The sequence below is a fragment of the Condylura cristata genome, unplaced genomic scaffold (genome assembly GCF_000260355.1).
Source record: "Condylura cristata isolate star-nosed mole 26May11 unplaced genomic scaffold, ConCri1.0 scaffold00031, whole genome shotgun sequence".
NCBI lineage: Eukaryota > Metazoa > Chordata > Mammalia > Eulipotyphla > Talpidae > Condylura > Condylura cristata.
Genome location: NW_004567132.1, coordinates 2,468,731 through 2,481,803, shown reverse-complemented (window position 1 = coordinate 2,481,803; position 13,073 = coordinate 2,468,731). Strand labels below are relative to the sequence as shown.

At 39.7% G+C, this 13,073-nt stretch overlaps 2 protein-coding genes across 2 annotated transcripts in view; one reads left to right on the top strand and one right to left on the bottom strand.

Annotated features, from left to right (window-relative positions):
• Nucleotides 1-136: 136 nt before the first annotated feature.
• Nucleotides 137-2,977, bottom strand: RPS27A (ribosomal protein S27a). The gene is made up of 6 exons (XM_004691406.2): nt 2,934-2,977; nt 2,770-2,834; nt 2,330-2,384; nt 1,842-1,927; nt 1,360-1,491; nt 137-324 (listed from the first exon to the last, which is right to left on the bottom strand). Exons 2-6 carry the CDS (start codon nt 2,815-2,817, stop codon nt 175-177), a joined length of 471 nt encoding a protein of 156 aa, XP_004691463.1. The 5' UTR covers nt 2,818-2,834; nt 2,934-2,977; the 3' UTR covers nt 137-174.
• Nucleotides 2,978-3,319: 342 nt separating this feature from the next.
• The window catches only part of CLHC1 (clathrin heavy chain linker domain containing 1), a 29,013-nt gene continuing 19,259 nt past the window's right edge, over nt 3,320-13,073 (top strand). Inside the window, exons 1-4 of the mRNA XM_004691405.2 lie at nt 3,320-3,384; nt 4,943-5,194; nt 7,815-8,002; nt 12,269-12,402. Of these exons, the coding sequence (XP_004691462.1) occupies nt 5,018-5,194; nt 7,815-8,002; nt 12,269-12,402 (499 nt within the window). The 5' untranslated portion in view covers nt 3,320-3,384; nt 4,943-5,017. The remainder of the gene's footprint in view (nt 3,385-4,942; nt 5,195-7,814; nt 8,003-12,268; nt 12,403-13,073) is intronic.

Genomic DNA, 13,073 nt, shown 5'->3' with positions numbered 1-13,073 from the left:
CACAATTTTAATGATGCTGAAGTCAGTTATTCTAGATAATAGGCAAGTTTGTGCCTATTATCTAGAGTAACTGATATGAGGTCATCAGTTGGATGCTTAAATACTACTTTTCAATTAACAGAATAAAACTCAGCAATTAAATGTCAATGTCTTTTATTATGTACCCATACACAATTATTTGTCTTCCGGTTTGTTGAAACAATAGGTCAGACAACATTTGCCACAATAATGTCTGTCAAAGTGGCTGGCCATAAAAACTCCAGCACCACATTCATCGGATGGGCACTCCCGACGAAGGCGGCTGATTTTGCCATTCTCATCCACCTAAAAAAGTACAAACCCACTGTTAAGATAATTCTACAAGATATTCTAAACACTCAGTGACCAAAATTAACTCTTCAAACTATACAATACTGGTAGCTTTTAGTACTTGTAAGCCGAGGCATTCTAAAACCTCACAATCTTCGGTTGTAATTACAACAACAAAAATTCAGTCTTAGGACCTTTTATTCATTGAAAGTTTAACCTTATAAATAACTAGAAACCTGCATTCCCAGGTTTACAGCCGCACTATTTACGATAGCCAAGATGTGGGAACGACACAAATGTCCCAAAATACTCATGGACCAAAAAGCTGTAGCATATTTACACAATGGAATATTACTTGATTATCAAATAAAAGAAACTCATACTACTTATGGCAACATAGATGGAGCTGGAAGGGTAATTATGTTAGCCCAAATAAAAACTAAATATCGAATAGGTCTGTTATCTGGAATATAGAGAAATCAAACAAAAAGCCAAAAACTAGCAAGCTGACCACAAACCTGAGGCATATAGCAGGATAAAGGGGGTCAAAACAGGGGAGGGGAGAACACAAGGGAATATGGTGATAGTTCATGTATACTATGGTGGTAGAACCATGGGGACAACAATTTAAGAAAAAAAAAAAACTATATCCCAAGAAATAAACCCACAAAATCAGAGCTTTAGTTGGAGACAACGAGTAAAAAAACTTTCAAAATACCAAACAGGAAAAACACCCAACATTCATACTCAAGTACATCTTGAAACTTGTTCTTCAATCAAAAAAAACAAAAAGTATCACCACAGAGGGAATAGAAATGGATAAAAAGGGTCAAGTGAATTTATCACACAGATGTCAAATTATCATGTACACATGAGACCATGTTATAAACTATGGTCACACACACAAAAAATATCAAGAATAATTCATTTAAGCCAGTAAATAGCAGACAATTACGTCAATTTATTGCAAAAGAAAAGTCGACAAGTCACCTTAAAGACTATGATTAAGTTTTCATATAATAGTTATTCTCCTGATTTAAACTAGCTCACCTTGTAGTATTTCAGGACAGCCAGCTTAACCTTCTTTCTCTTATGCTTATTTTTCTTGGGAGTGGTGTAAGACTTCTTCTTTCTTTTCTTAGCACCACCACGCAGTCTCAGGACAAGATGGAGAGTGGACTCCTATTAATGAAAGGGCAAAACAGACTCTTGAAGTCATTTGACCAACACTGGTACTACATCAAGAATAGACAACCAGCATCAGGCAATAGAAAGTACACAGTACAGTAGACAGTACCACAGATAAGATGGAGGGGGAGAGAATGTAACTAGCTGATCTTTACTATATTATTGGAGATTAAGTTACATCATGAGGATGGTTTCTGCACAATTCAGAATAAGAAACCAGAGCAATGTCCTCAAATGCTAGCATAGAAGTCACCTAGACATCTATTTATTCTAACTTTTGTGCATTACTTAAAATTTCCTAGGTAAGATTGTATTTGAAGGGTGCTTCTTTCTTTTCCACAGACCTTCTGAATGTTGTAGTCAGACAAAGTTCGTCCATCTTCCAGTTGTTTTCCAGCAAAGATTAGTCTTTGCTGATCAGGAGGAATACCTGATAGAGAGGTAAAAGAAAAACCCTTAAGTCACAACAGAACAAACATATCTACTCAAATAATCTTAAGCCACAACTATAACTGAGCTTTTACTACACACTAGGCATGGTACAATTTCACACTTTTTACCTCACTTAACAAATATGTACTAATGATAATTATCTTGCAGAGTGAGCTGGTGTGGAGAATTAAGTAATTCATCCAAAACCACACGCATAAAATGGACTACAGCTTGGCTTGGTTCCACACTCATAACCTTTGTTTCTTCTGTCATTCCAAAAGCATTTCATTTTGTCAATCTGCCTTGCTCTTCCCCACCAGAGCAGGTAGATCTCGTGCCTACACTTAGTCTGGAGACCCCAGGACTTATTTTTCTTTCACATCTAGAAAATATCACTTGCCTTCCTTATCCTGGATCTTTGCTTTTACATTTTCGATCGTGTCCGAGGGTTCAACCTACGGGTTTTAAAATGCAAAAAAGGCCAATACAGTAAGAAACCAATACCCCACGGTTCATCTTGATGGTATTACAGCACCGAAAGCCCGCGAGAGCCGCTCGCTCAACGGTAGACAAACTCCGAGCGGCCCCCGCGAACACGAGTCCTCCCGGAGTCCCGCCGGCCGCCCCATGTGCGCTCCCTGCGGCGGGGAGCGCCCCTCCCGGGCCCACCCTAGCCTCTGCCAATCGAAAGCCGGCTTTCCGTCCCCGCTCAGCAGACTACCCCCAACTCAGCGCCAGGTTTCGGAACCCAGACGCGAGCACACAACCAAGGCACACTGCAGGCCACCCCGAGCCGCCTCCGGCCCTCAGGCCCGGGCCTCCCACGCTGCCGGGCCGCACCTCGAGGGTGATCGTCTTCCCCGTGAGGGTTTTCACGAAAATCTGCATCTTGGCGGCAGGTCCACCTGAAGGTGAAGGAAAGGAACACGCGGGTTAGCCTGGTGACAAGACAGGGCAGACGGCTAGGCCGCGACCCACAGAGAGGCACGGACGCACGCACTCACCACAGACGGCGGAGCGGAAAGGAAGAGCTCCAGGCGGCGCACGGGGTCTCCCGCCGGGGCTCCGCCCCTGAGGCGGCCGCGCCGGACGCCTGACGCGCCTCCGCGGCTGCCCAGCCACATGCCGGGCTTGGTGGTGAGTCTAGGGTCCCCCTAGCTCGGCCTTCGGAAAGCTCTCTAAAGATTAGATTCAGACAACTTAGCCCATTTTTAAAAGAGTTTCCCCCCATAGACTCGAAGCGGCTAAGGGGGGGGGGGTCCTTCAAAAGAGGGTGACGTAGAGGAGTTTTAAAGGGAGAAAGAGGAAATGGACCAGTGTCTCTTGGGAGTTGTAGTTTCCCATTGCTTTCTCGCAGCTGGAACTACTTATCCCAGGATGCAGTTCCACATCCCAGCTCTGGTTGCTAGTCACCCGCCGCAGCGGTGGAGTCAGTGTTTGCAGTTAGGGCTTAAGGTGAGGAGGGGGGAAGGGCGCAGTGGAGCTTTAGTTTGGGTGGGTTGGCGAGAGCTGGTGGGAAGAGCACTGCTGGAAACCTTAGGAGCCTGGAGGGAGGAGCGAAGGTCGTTTCCACTTACCGAGAGGTGAGGGGTGCGGAGTGAGGACTGGAGCCGCGATCTTCCCCTCAGGCACTCTTTGGGCAACAGGGGGAAGAAAATCCCACGGCCAACTGCAGCTGACAGAAAAAATGGAAACCTTAGGTTCATCATCATTTTCTCCTCACCCGCTTTCAAACCCATGTTTCCTCAGCCTGAGGAGCATTCTGAGCCTGGTATTCACTTCTTAGTGTAAAACCTGATATGTTGAAAATTTTAGGAGTTTCCATATTTACAATGTGTCATACACGGAAGAAAACTGTAGAAAGACTATCTACTTGTAGAATTTAGGCCGTAAGAGCGAGTTTGTGTAGGGCCTTCTTGGCCTTGACTGGAGGCAAGTAGGTTCTTTTTCTGGCTTCTGTTCCACTGCACAAACCACGGAATCTTTTTCTATGTACCCTCCTAATGTCTACTAATTATCTCTCTATTCCCTACCCCCATCTACCCTCATCCCCAAATTTACACCCTTTTTAATTCTCCTGAGTGCAGTATCTTAACTCTTCATCTCTGTAGTCTTTACTCCTTTCTAATTCACCTTCACTATTGTATCCAAAAATCCAAATTCCTTAGTATCATTAAGCCCACGCCTCCTTCGTAGTCTAATGTCAAACTCTTGACTCAACTTTACTGTTAGTAATACAAAGCGAATTTAAGTTCCTTAGTCTTTTCTCCTTTGACATAAAGAATTCATTCTTCCTAGAATACTCTTAATTCTGTAGTCTGACGCCTTTATAACAAAATATCTTGAAAGAGTTATCTATACAGCGTTGGCTCCAGTCTTCTCCTTCCAGTGACTGAATTCACTCCTATTAAACTTTTGTCCCCACCATTCTAATATGGAGTAGGTTTTATCACTAATCACCTCCACCTGCTATTTAGTCATTTGATCCGTGTGCAACATTTGACAGTTGATGACTTTGAAATATTTTCTTCTTCCAATTGACTTCCATCCAATTTTATAATACAAAAGCGAGGAGTTTATTATTGACTGATATTTGGTATTTATATTCCAGAAGTTTAGACCTTTTCATTCATCAGTTGAAAATATCAGATTTTTTCTGAAACAAATATGCATTTTTTAAAATCTTGACTTAATTTTTTTATTTTACATTAATTTGTCTTTCGTTAAAAAAAGTTAATTTTTTACACATACAGAACTGGGGTACAGGCCAGAGGTGCAGGGGCGGTGAGAGGCTTCACCAAAGACAGTGGGGAGCAGAACAGGCAGACTGACAAAGTACACTGCTGAGGGGAGGAGGGGGGGTTCGGTTCAGGAGAGGTCTGCCACGCCAAGCGGGGCACCTCCGGTGTGGGGATTGAACTGCACTGAAGGGCTATGGCTAGCTTGAAGTGCTGCATTTTCACCCGTTGAGCCACCAGAGGGCCTAATTGACGGTCTTTTTTTTTTCCTTCAGACTTATTAGAGCTTTGGTTTTGTTGCAACAGCAGGACAAGAGTCAACTTTTTTTCCTGGTGAACAAGTGTGACAAATGTCAGTCCAAGAAATAAATAAACATGCCGTTCTCCCTCCCATCATTAGTAGAAGTGACAAAGAATTTTTGGAAAGTATGCAAAGATACATAGTTACAGAAACTAAAAGAGTGGGCTGTAATGAGGAAGGACCTGCTGATGAATACTACATCATATACCGAAATGTTTTTGATAAGGTATTAATTACAATGCTCTTTAGATGATGGAGTTTTCATTTGGGTAGAAATTGCCTTGACAAACTAATAGTATTGCATTAGTTAACATTACTGTTTGATTACAGTCCATTGATCAATTTTGAAAGTTCATTTACTTTACCTAAATGAGATGAACGGGGAAATTACAATGCTTTGTTTATATTACAGGCTGTTAATAAATGTCTTAATTGTTTTAAGAGTAGGTTATCTTCATTGAGCAACAATATGTCTGTATTGTCATCATTTGACCTGTCTGGAAAAGTCATCTCAGTTGTGAGAAGTTGAGCTGCAAGCAGGAAATTGGTAGTTTCTTACTGCTTTGGGTTTGTTTGTAGTATTATTAAAATTTGATTTAAATTTGATCTAGCATATTAAATTAAGACTCATACAAATCAGAGGACAAGAAAGGCATTGTGAACAAGGGATATAACTGGCTTGAATTTTAGAACTTTGGAGCTAGAAAGTGCTATGACTTTATATAACATTTGGTTTTGCTTTTAAAAGCATTGAAAAACTTTTTCCTTATAAACACTGCTGAGGGCAACAGTGGGTGAGATAGGAGAGGTTTGCTGCACCATGTGGGTTAGCTCCCTGGCCAAGGGTGGAACTCATGCTTTGGTGCCTGGTGGTGGCTAGGCATAGCTATGATAATGCTGATACTTTAGCTCCTGTAACACCAGTGAACAGCCACTATTGTTTTTAAAGGTTCCAGGCTGGCAGTCTGCAGTGTGGTTATGTCAAAAAGACAGCCATTCATACTGGTGAATTGGTAGGAATTCTACAGGGGTTACAACCAAGGTGAAAAAGCATACATTGTACAAAATGAAGATTGATGAAAATTTTTTTTAAATTAAATATAGAGTTGAGTTTATTTAGAAAGACAGCCATTGTCTTCCACTCAAATATTTCTCTTCTGGTACTTGCTATTGATTATTAATTCCCATACATCATTTCTTTTTTTTTTTTTTTTAAGATTTACTTATTCATGCATATAGAATTGGGGTATAGACCAGAGGTGAAGGGGCAGTAAGAGAACTCCCCAGAGACAGAGTAGGGAGCAGAACAGGCAGATTGACGAAGTGTACTGCTGAGTGGAGCAGTGTATGAGACAGAAGTCTGTTGCGTCATGTGGGTCACCTCCTGGCCAGGGATTGAACTTGTGCTGAAGCAGCTGTGGACAGCCTTGCAGTGCTGTGCTTCAACATGTGCCACCAGGGAGGGCCCCATATAACATTTCTTGATATACTGGCTATCTTCCTGTATAAGTTTTTCTGTAGATTGCCTTATTAACAGAAAACCAGAGAATAGAGATGTAGTTGGGATAGCATAATTACAGCTTTCAGCAAAAGTTATGGTGTGTATGTGGTCATCCCTGGTGGCACAGGGGTTAAAGACAGTACTATTGAGCTATTACCAGACACTGAAGCACAAGTTCAATCCTGGCTCAGCCAGGAGCTAATCCACATGGCTCAGCAGACCTCTTCTGTCTTGCCCTCAATATCCCCTCAACAGATATTTCAGTATATCTGTCTGTTTTGCTCTCCACTCTGTCTCTGAAAATCTTCTCACAGCCCCATACCCCCACATTTCTGGCCTATACCCCAGTTTGTGCATAAATAAATAATTTTTTTAAAATTAAGGCATGATCTATTTTCTATAATATATTGACCCTTTCTGAAATCCTTATGAGCAGAATTTGGAAATCATAGCTAATAACTTTGTTTTTAAGCTTATTTGATAATATTTTTGTATATGTTTGCATGGATAATGAATAAACCCATTAACAAAAGAGAAAAAAAGGTAAGAAAAAGAATTAGCGATGAAGAAGATATACCAGTGGATAGTCAGTTCCTTCTGATCTTAGATCCTACTTCCTCTTTTCTTCTCTGCAGGTACCAACTATTTATTTTTCCTTTTCTTTTTTTTAAATTTTCATTATCCTTCCAGAGATTTTCTGTACTTAAATACCATAGGAGACCATAAAAGTATAGTGGTGACAGGCATTCTGCAGTTATAGTTGACCTCTTGGGAATAGAAATGCAATTTGGGAATTGAAAGCATTGATCTGCTAATAGGTACTGATAGATTAGAAAAACAGGGAGGTGAAGGAAGTCCAGGATTATAAAATCTGAGTAAAGTCAGAGGCTAGATTTGGGACAGTCAGCGGTATTATGTAGTTATATTTAAAAGAGTCAGAGTTGTGATAATTAGGCCTGGTATTGGTTTTAACTGACATATGTGTATGTTCATACCAACTAGAGCAAAAATGCTTACTTCCTCTCATATTTAAGCTCACAGTGTTGTAATGAGTCATGTGGAGCACATAAAGATTAGTTGTTTTTAATACCCAATCTTTTAGACTTCTAATTGCTAATAATGTTTCATTTAAAAAATAAATTTATATTATAGTAATGGCACACGGGTGATTTGGTGATGGGAAGCCCACGGGGATTAAATCTGAGATGGAAAAAGGCCCAAAATGATGTAAAAATAAACTATTATATTATTAAATAAATAAATGTATTATGCTATTTGCAAAGCTTTTACTCATACTGTTTTAGAAAAAAAATTCAGTACCACAGGCAGAAAAATCATATTTCAGGTAATAGATTATGTCAACGCATACAAACCCATTCTAACTTCAATCAAAAAAGAATATGATACCTTCATTGAGACCCTAAAGAGAAGTCAGAGGACTACATTTTTTCTTCATGGAAAACTTAAAGTTTTGGCAGCAGAGCCTACAACATTGGCATATCACAGGAAAAGAATAACCCAACTTGAAGCAAAGTAAGTATATTAGCAATTACCCCCAAAATGTAATAATTGTTATTTGGTTATATTAACTAGATGGTAAGCATCATTTCTTTTTTGCATTTCAATTTTATTTTAAACTTATTTTCTTTAAGATTTATTTATTTATGCATGGAGAACTGGGGTACAGGCCAGAGGTGCAGTGGCAGTAAGAAGATTCACCGAAAACAGTAGGGAGCAGAACAGGCAGATTGACAAAGTACACTGCTGAGGGGAGCAGCTGGTAATCCGCCCCAACTATGGAGGTGTAGTGTCAGGAGGTGAGACAGGCAGGGCCCAAAGGTGGGAAGGCATCAGCCTACCAAAAGGGAAGCAGACAAGGGAGTCAGAGCTGGGTGCAAGTCTTTCTGCTCATTCCCTCAGCAGGTCTTCATTTATACTGTGCAACAAGTAGTTAACTGTAATAATGCATAGGGTGAGTTAATGAGAGGTAGCCATAAATTGTAATAAATGTTTTCAAGGACCAGGGGAACAAAGCATTTTTTTTCCTTAACATTTTATGGTATACTAAATTACACATTTTTGTGATAATTGTCATGTATACAGATGTTTAACTATAACTCAAGGGAAGAGGGGTTTGGGAAAGGATGAACTTGTTAGCAAAAGGTTATTAGGGGTTTTAGGGAAGTAATGAATTGTGTTAGCAGTGTTAGCAGTGATAGTCTAAAGAAAAGCTAATGGCTAATTTAAGGCTAGCAGAGAGTAGTTAGTGCTTCTTTTATAAAGGAGTAAATTAAGAGAAAGTTGTACAGTTGTGTATTAAGCAACACCTGTGTAAATAAGGTCAAAAATTGTCCATGAGTCCTTATGCCCTGGAAGTCTTATCTGAGATTTGCTTTTTATTTTAAAGAAATATTTTAAAGCTTTCCAGGAGTTTTTATGCCCTGGGGTCTTATCTCTCCTGGGGCTTGCCTTTTGTCTCAGGAGACAGAGGAATTTCCCACCCTGGGGCAGCTTGCCTGGGCCAAGCAGCCACCTTATGAGGCTAAGGCAATCCAGTGGTAAACTGATGGTTGCTCAGAATATTTTGATACTGTGATTATACAAAAAAGGGAGGTCATAATATAACAGGTACAGGTTTCATGGACTCCGCCCCTACTCCAGATGCTGGAACTCCACATCCCATCATGAGGGCGGAGCTGAGCAGCCAGGTTGGGATAAAACCGGACATGTGGGCTCTGGGTGGGGACCTGGTGGTTCGCAGCTGATCGTTTTGGCGCTCAATCGGTTTTCAGCGTGCCGGTGGAGTCCAAGTCAGCAGAACTGGTAGGACATCCTAGTTAACCTGTGTTTCTCTCCCTCTTTCCCTGGGTTATTCCTTTACCTTTCTCCTTATAAATAAATCCATTATTTAACCTTATGGACCTTGAGTGTATCCATAATACGATTGAAATGTAAGCGCACGGGTGAAGACGTACAGACAGGCAACCCAATTCACATTGGGGTACCCTGTAACAATAACATAAGTTAGCAGTGGAAATTAAGATTTTTCAGAGCTTTTCCTAATCAGATGGAGTGAAATAGTCATTATTGTGTCTAAGAACAACTCTTAAAAAAGAGGCTAGGAGACAGACAGTATTTGAATAGATAATGGCTGAGAATTTTCTAGAAATATGAAATAATACCAATTCACAGATTTAAGAAGCTCTAAGTAAACAAAGTGTTTTAAATAATAAGTTCTTTGGGGCCTCCCTGGTGGTGCAGGGGTTAATCCGAGCACTATGAAGGTATCCACAGCCACTACAGTGTAAGTTTTATTCCCACCCAAGTAGGTGACCCACGTGGTGCTCTCCTGTCTCACCTGCTGTTCCCCTCATCAGTATATTTCAGAAGATTTGCTGTTCTGCTCCCTATGCTGTCTCTGGTGTATCTTTTCACCCCTGCACCTCTAGCCTGTACCCCAGTTCTTGTATGCATAAATAATTAAATCTTTAAAGAAATTCTCAGCTAGATCTATTGTAGTGATATTGTTGAAGAAAAAGATCATAAAAGCGGTCTTAAAAAGGAACAACAGGGCCCTCCATAGTGGTGTGGCAGGTTGGAGCATAACATTGTGAAGCTGGCGGTGGCCACTTCACTGAGAGTTCCATCCCTGGCCCTGGAGGTGATCCACATGGTGCAGCAGACCTGTTTTGCCAGCTGCTCCCCTCAGCAGTGTACTTCATTGATCTGCCTGTTCTGCTCCTCAGTCCGTCTCTGGTGAATCCTCACACTGTCCCTGCACCTCTAGCCTGTTCCCTTGTTCTATACACATAAATAGATAAAATCTTTAGAAAAAAATTGTAAAGAAGAAAACTTTGTTTAAAAAAAAAAGAAAAGAACAACAATTTAGATACCTTCTCAGTCGTATTGTGGCATGTAATGTAACTATTCCTTTGTATGGCTGAAATACTTTATGTTTGTGTATATCATATTTTATTTCCTTGTTCATAGATACTTGAATTTTTTTCCCCTTTGACTATTGTGAGTCATGCCACTATTAACATTTATGTGTGTCTATTTGAATCTTTGCTTTCAATTCTTTTGAAAATCTGTTAACTTTTAACATGCTTTTCCATAAATTTAAATGGAGGAAAGTCAATGGATATTTTATTTTCATAGTCCCTCTTTCATAAACACTGCTCTGAGCCATCTGCTGTTACCCAGAATTTATAATCAAAAGCAGGTAGCGGTTGCTTAGTGACTGGTTTTCACTTTGCCAAAAATCCTTGACATTGTGTATCTATTTTAATGTTATTTCTTCCCTGAGCCAATTTATCAGTGATAATTCAAAGTAAACTTTAAACAGTGCTAAAATAGTGCTTAAAAGAAGTTTCTGTCTACTTCTTGCTCTTTAAGATCTGATTTCTGGTGTTTTTTTTTTTTTTTTTTGTCTTTTTGGGAGTGTGGCTTTTTTTGTATGTCTGTGTGGCTTCTTTTATTTACCATATAGTTGTTTTGTTTTGTCTTTTGGCTGGAATACATTCATTGGAATAATAAGCCTTTATTTCTTTTTTTTTTTTGATGATTACATTTTTTTTATTAGAATCTAATTTCCAAATGAACTCAGTTCTATCTCAAAGAAGTGCTGTAATTCCTCTAGTTGTAGGAACAAAATTATTGTAGGAAGTTAGAGCTATCATATCCTAATCTTTGGAATCTGGGAATGTTTGGTCCTGACTTCTGTGACCAGCCACAAAGAAGAAAGATGGGAGGCAGAAAGGCTGAGCAAGTAAGAGTTTATTGCTCCTGGGCAGCAGCTGAGACAGAGCTCCCAAGGGTGGGGTCCACAGCTACCATGAGTGCTGTAAGGGAAAGTGTCTCTTATATAGGTTTTAGGTTCAGATTCTAGAAAGCTGACGTGTTGCTGTACACCTGTATGTGAGGCCCAGTTCCGGTCATTGTGTTATCACCCATATCTGGTCACACAGGTAGCTGTTGTGTTACTGCCCAAATCTGGTCACACTCAACAGATACCTTTTTTTGGGAGTAGGGCCTTTACAGATTTGATTACTTGAAGGATTTTGAGTTGGGGAGATTGTCCTGGATTATGCAGGTGGACCCTAAATACGATCACAGCTGTCCTTATAAGAGAGAGGCAGAAGGAACTATGACAAGCAGAAATGGGGAAGGCACAAGTAGAGATTGAGTGATACAGCCACAGAAGGCTGCAGCCTCTGACTCTGGAGGAGGTGATAGATAGATTCTACCTAGAGCTTCTAGAGGAAGCATATCCCTGACAAGACTATGTTTTGGGGTGTTACTTATGTTGGGGCTTCTAGACAGATTCTACCTAGAGCTTCTAGAGGAAGCATAGCCCTGACAAGAGTACTGTTTGGGTGTTATTTATGTTGGGCTTCTGACCTTCAAAATTGTGGGGGTAAGTATTTGGTGTGTTATGCCACCAAATTTGTAGCAATTTGTTGTAACAGCCACAGGAAATGAAAGCAATTACTTGAAAAAATAGCTTTTAAAATTTGGCAACTCTGAATTAAGGGAGAGAGCTCTGGACATTGGAGATTATTTTATTTAACACATAAAGGGTTGCAAGTCATAATCTGTACAGGATTTTATTGATGCTGTGAAAGAAAGTTGTTCCTCAACTTGTGATCTTAGTTAACTTTTCTAAGTGTTATTTCATAAACTTGAATCACTTCGTAAACTTTGAATCATGATTCAAAATTATAACTAGCCAAATTATTGATTTAACCTCTTTAAATCTTATGACTTAGTAATTAGTTGAAAAAAACCTTTGTTTTTCAGAATGAGAGTTATTGAAAATAATTCTTCAAAGATTCAATCACATATAGACGAAGTGAAACAACTTAGAGCAGAGTATGACACGAAAAAAGTAAAATACTGTACATTTCCCAAAGGTCCTTCAAAACCTATTCCAGGTACCATTTCCACATGTTACTTATTAACATACATACATATATATATATGCATGCATGTATGAGACTATCATATAGGCACCCAAGGACTTTACAAATAACTTCAGCCAGGTCTGTAGGTAGATACAAGGGAATAAGAAAACTATATAAGATAAAAGAATGCATAATGCGATGGCTTTTGAAATGTGGTTCTTGTATCAACATCAGCATTACTTCGGAATCTGTTTGAAATGCAATTTCTTTGTCCCTGCTACAGATTTACTGTGTCAGAATCTCTGAGAATGGGCGTTGGTGGGTGGAGTGGATATAAGGGTTGGAGTAGAGGTAGAACCCAGTAGTCAGTGTTTTAACAATTTTTCCAGATTCTAAAGTACTCTAAAGTTTGGGAAACTGTCTTATAGTATATGAAAAAAACTAGTGTATGAAAAACAATTTTTCAACTTAAAAACTAGTTTTAAAGTTTTGCTAAATATTGTTTTTTCATGTTAGTGTCAGCATTCACTGGTTCCTGTCTTTAGTGAAGTCACATTTTTCAGAAATCAGAGTATGTGCCATGATTTAACCAGGATGTTACAAGATTGTGTCATGAATGAAGAATGGAATAAAAAATATACACCCTGGAGAATAGTTGACTGTATCAAAACATTTAAAGGCTTTCACTAGTGTTTAGTGAG

Bases quoted from the DNA above. Each gene is read 5' to 3' on its own strand.
- RPS27A (XM_004691406.2), bottom strand. From the start codon at position 2,817: ATGCAGATTTTCGTGAAAACCCTCACGGGGAAGACGATCACCCTCGAG. The intron at 1,928-2,329 runs GCAAGTGATATT...CCTCTCTATCAG, and splicing joins AAAGATCCAGGATAAGGAAG to GTATTCCTCCTGATCAGCAA. The intron at 325-1,359 runs GTGAGCTAGTTT...GTACTTTTTTAG, and splicing joins CTGTCCTGAAATACTACAAG to GTGGATGAGAATGGCAAAAT.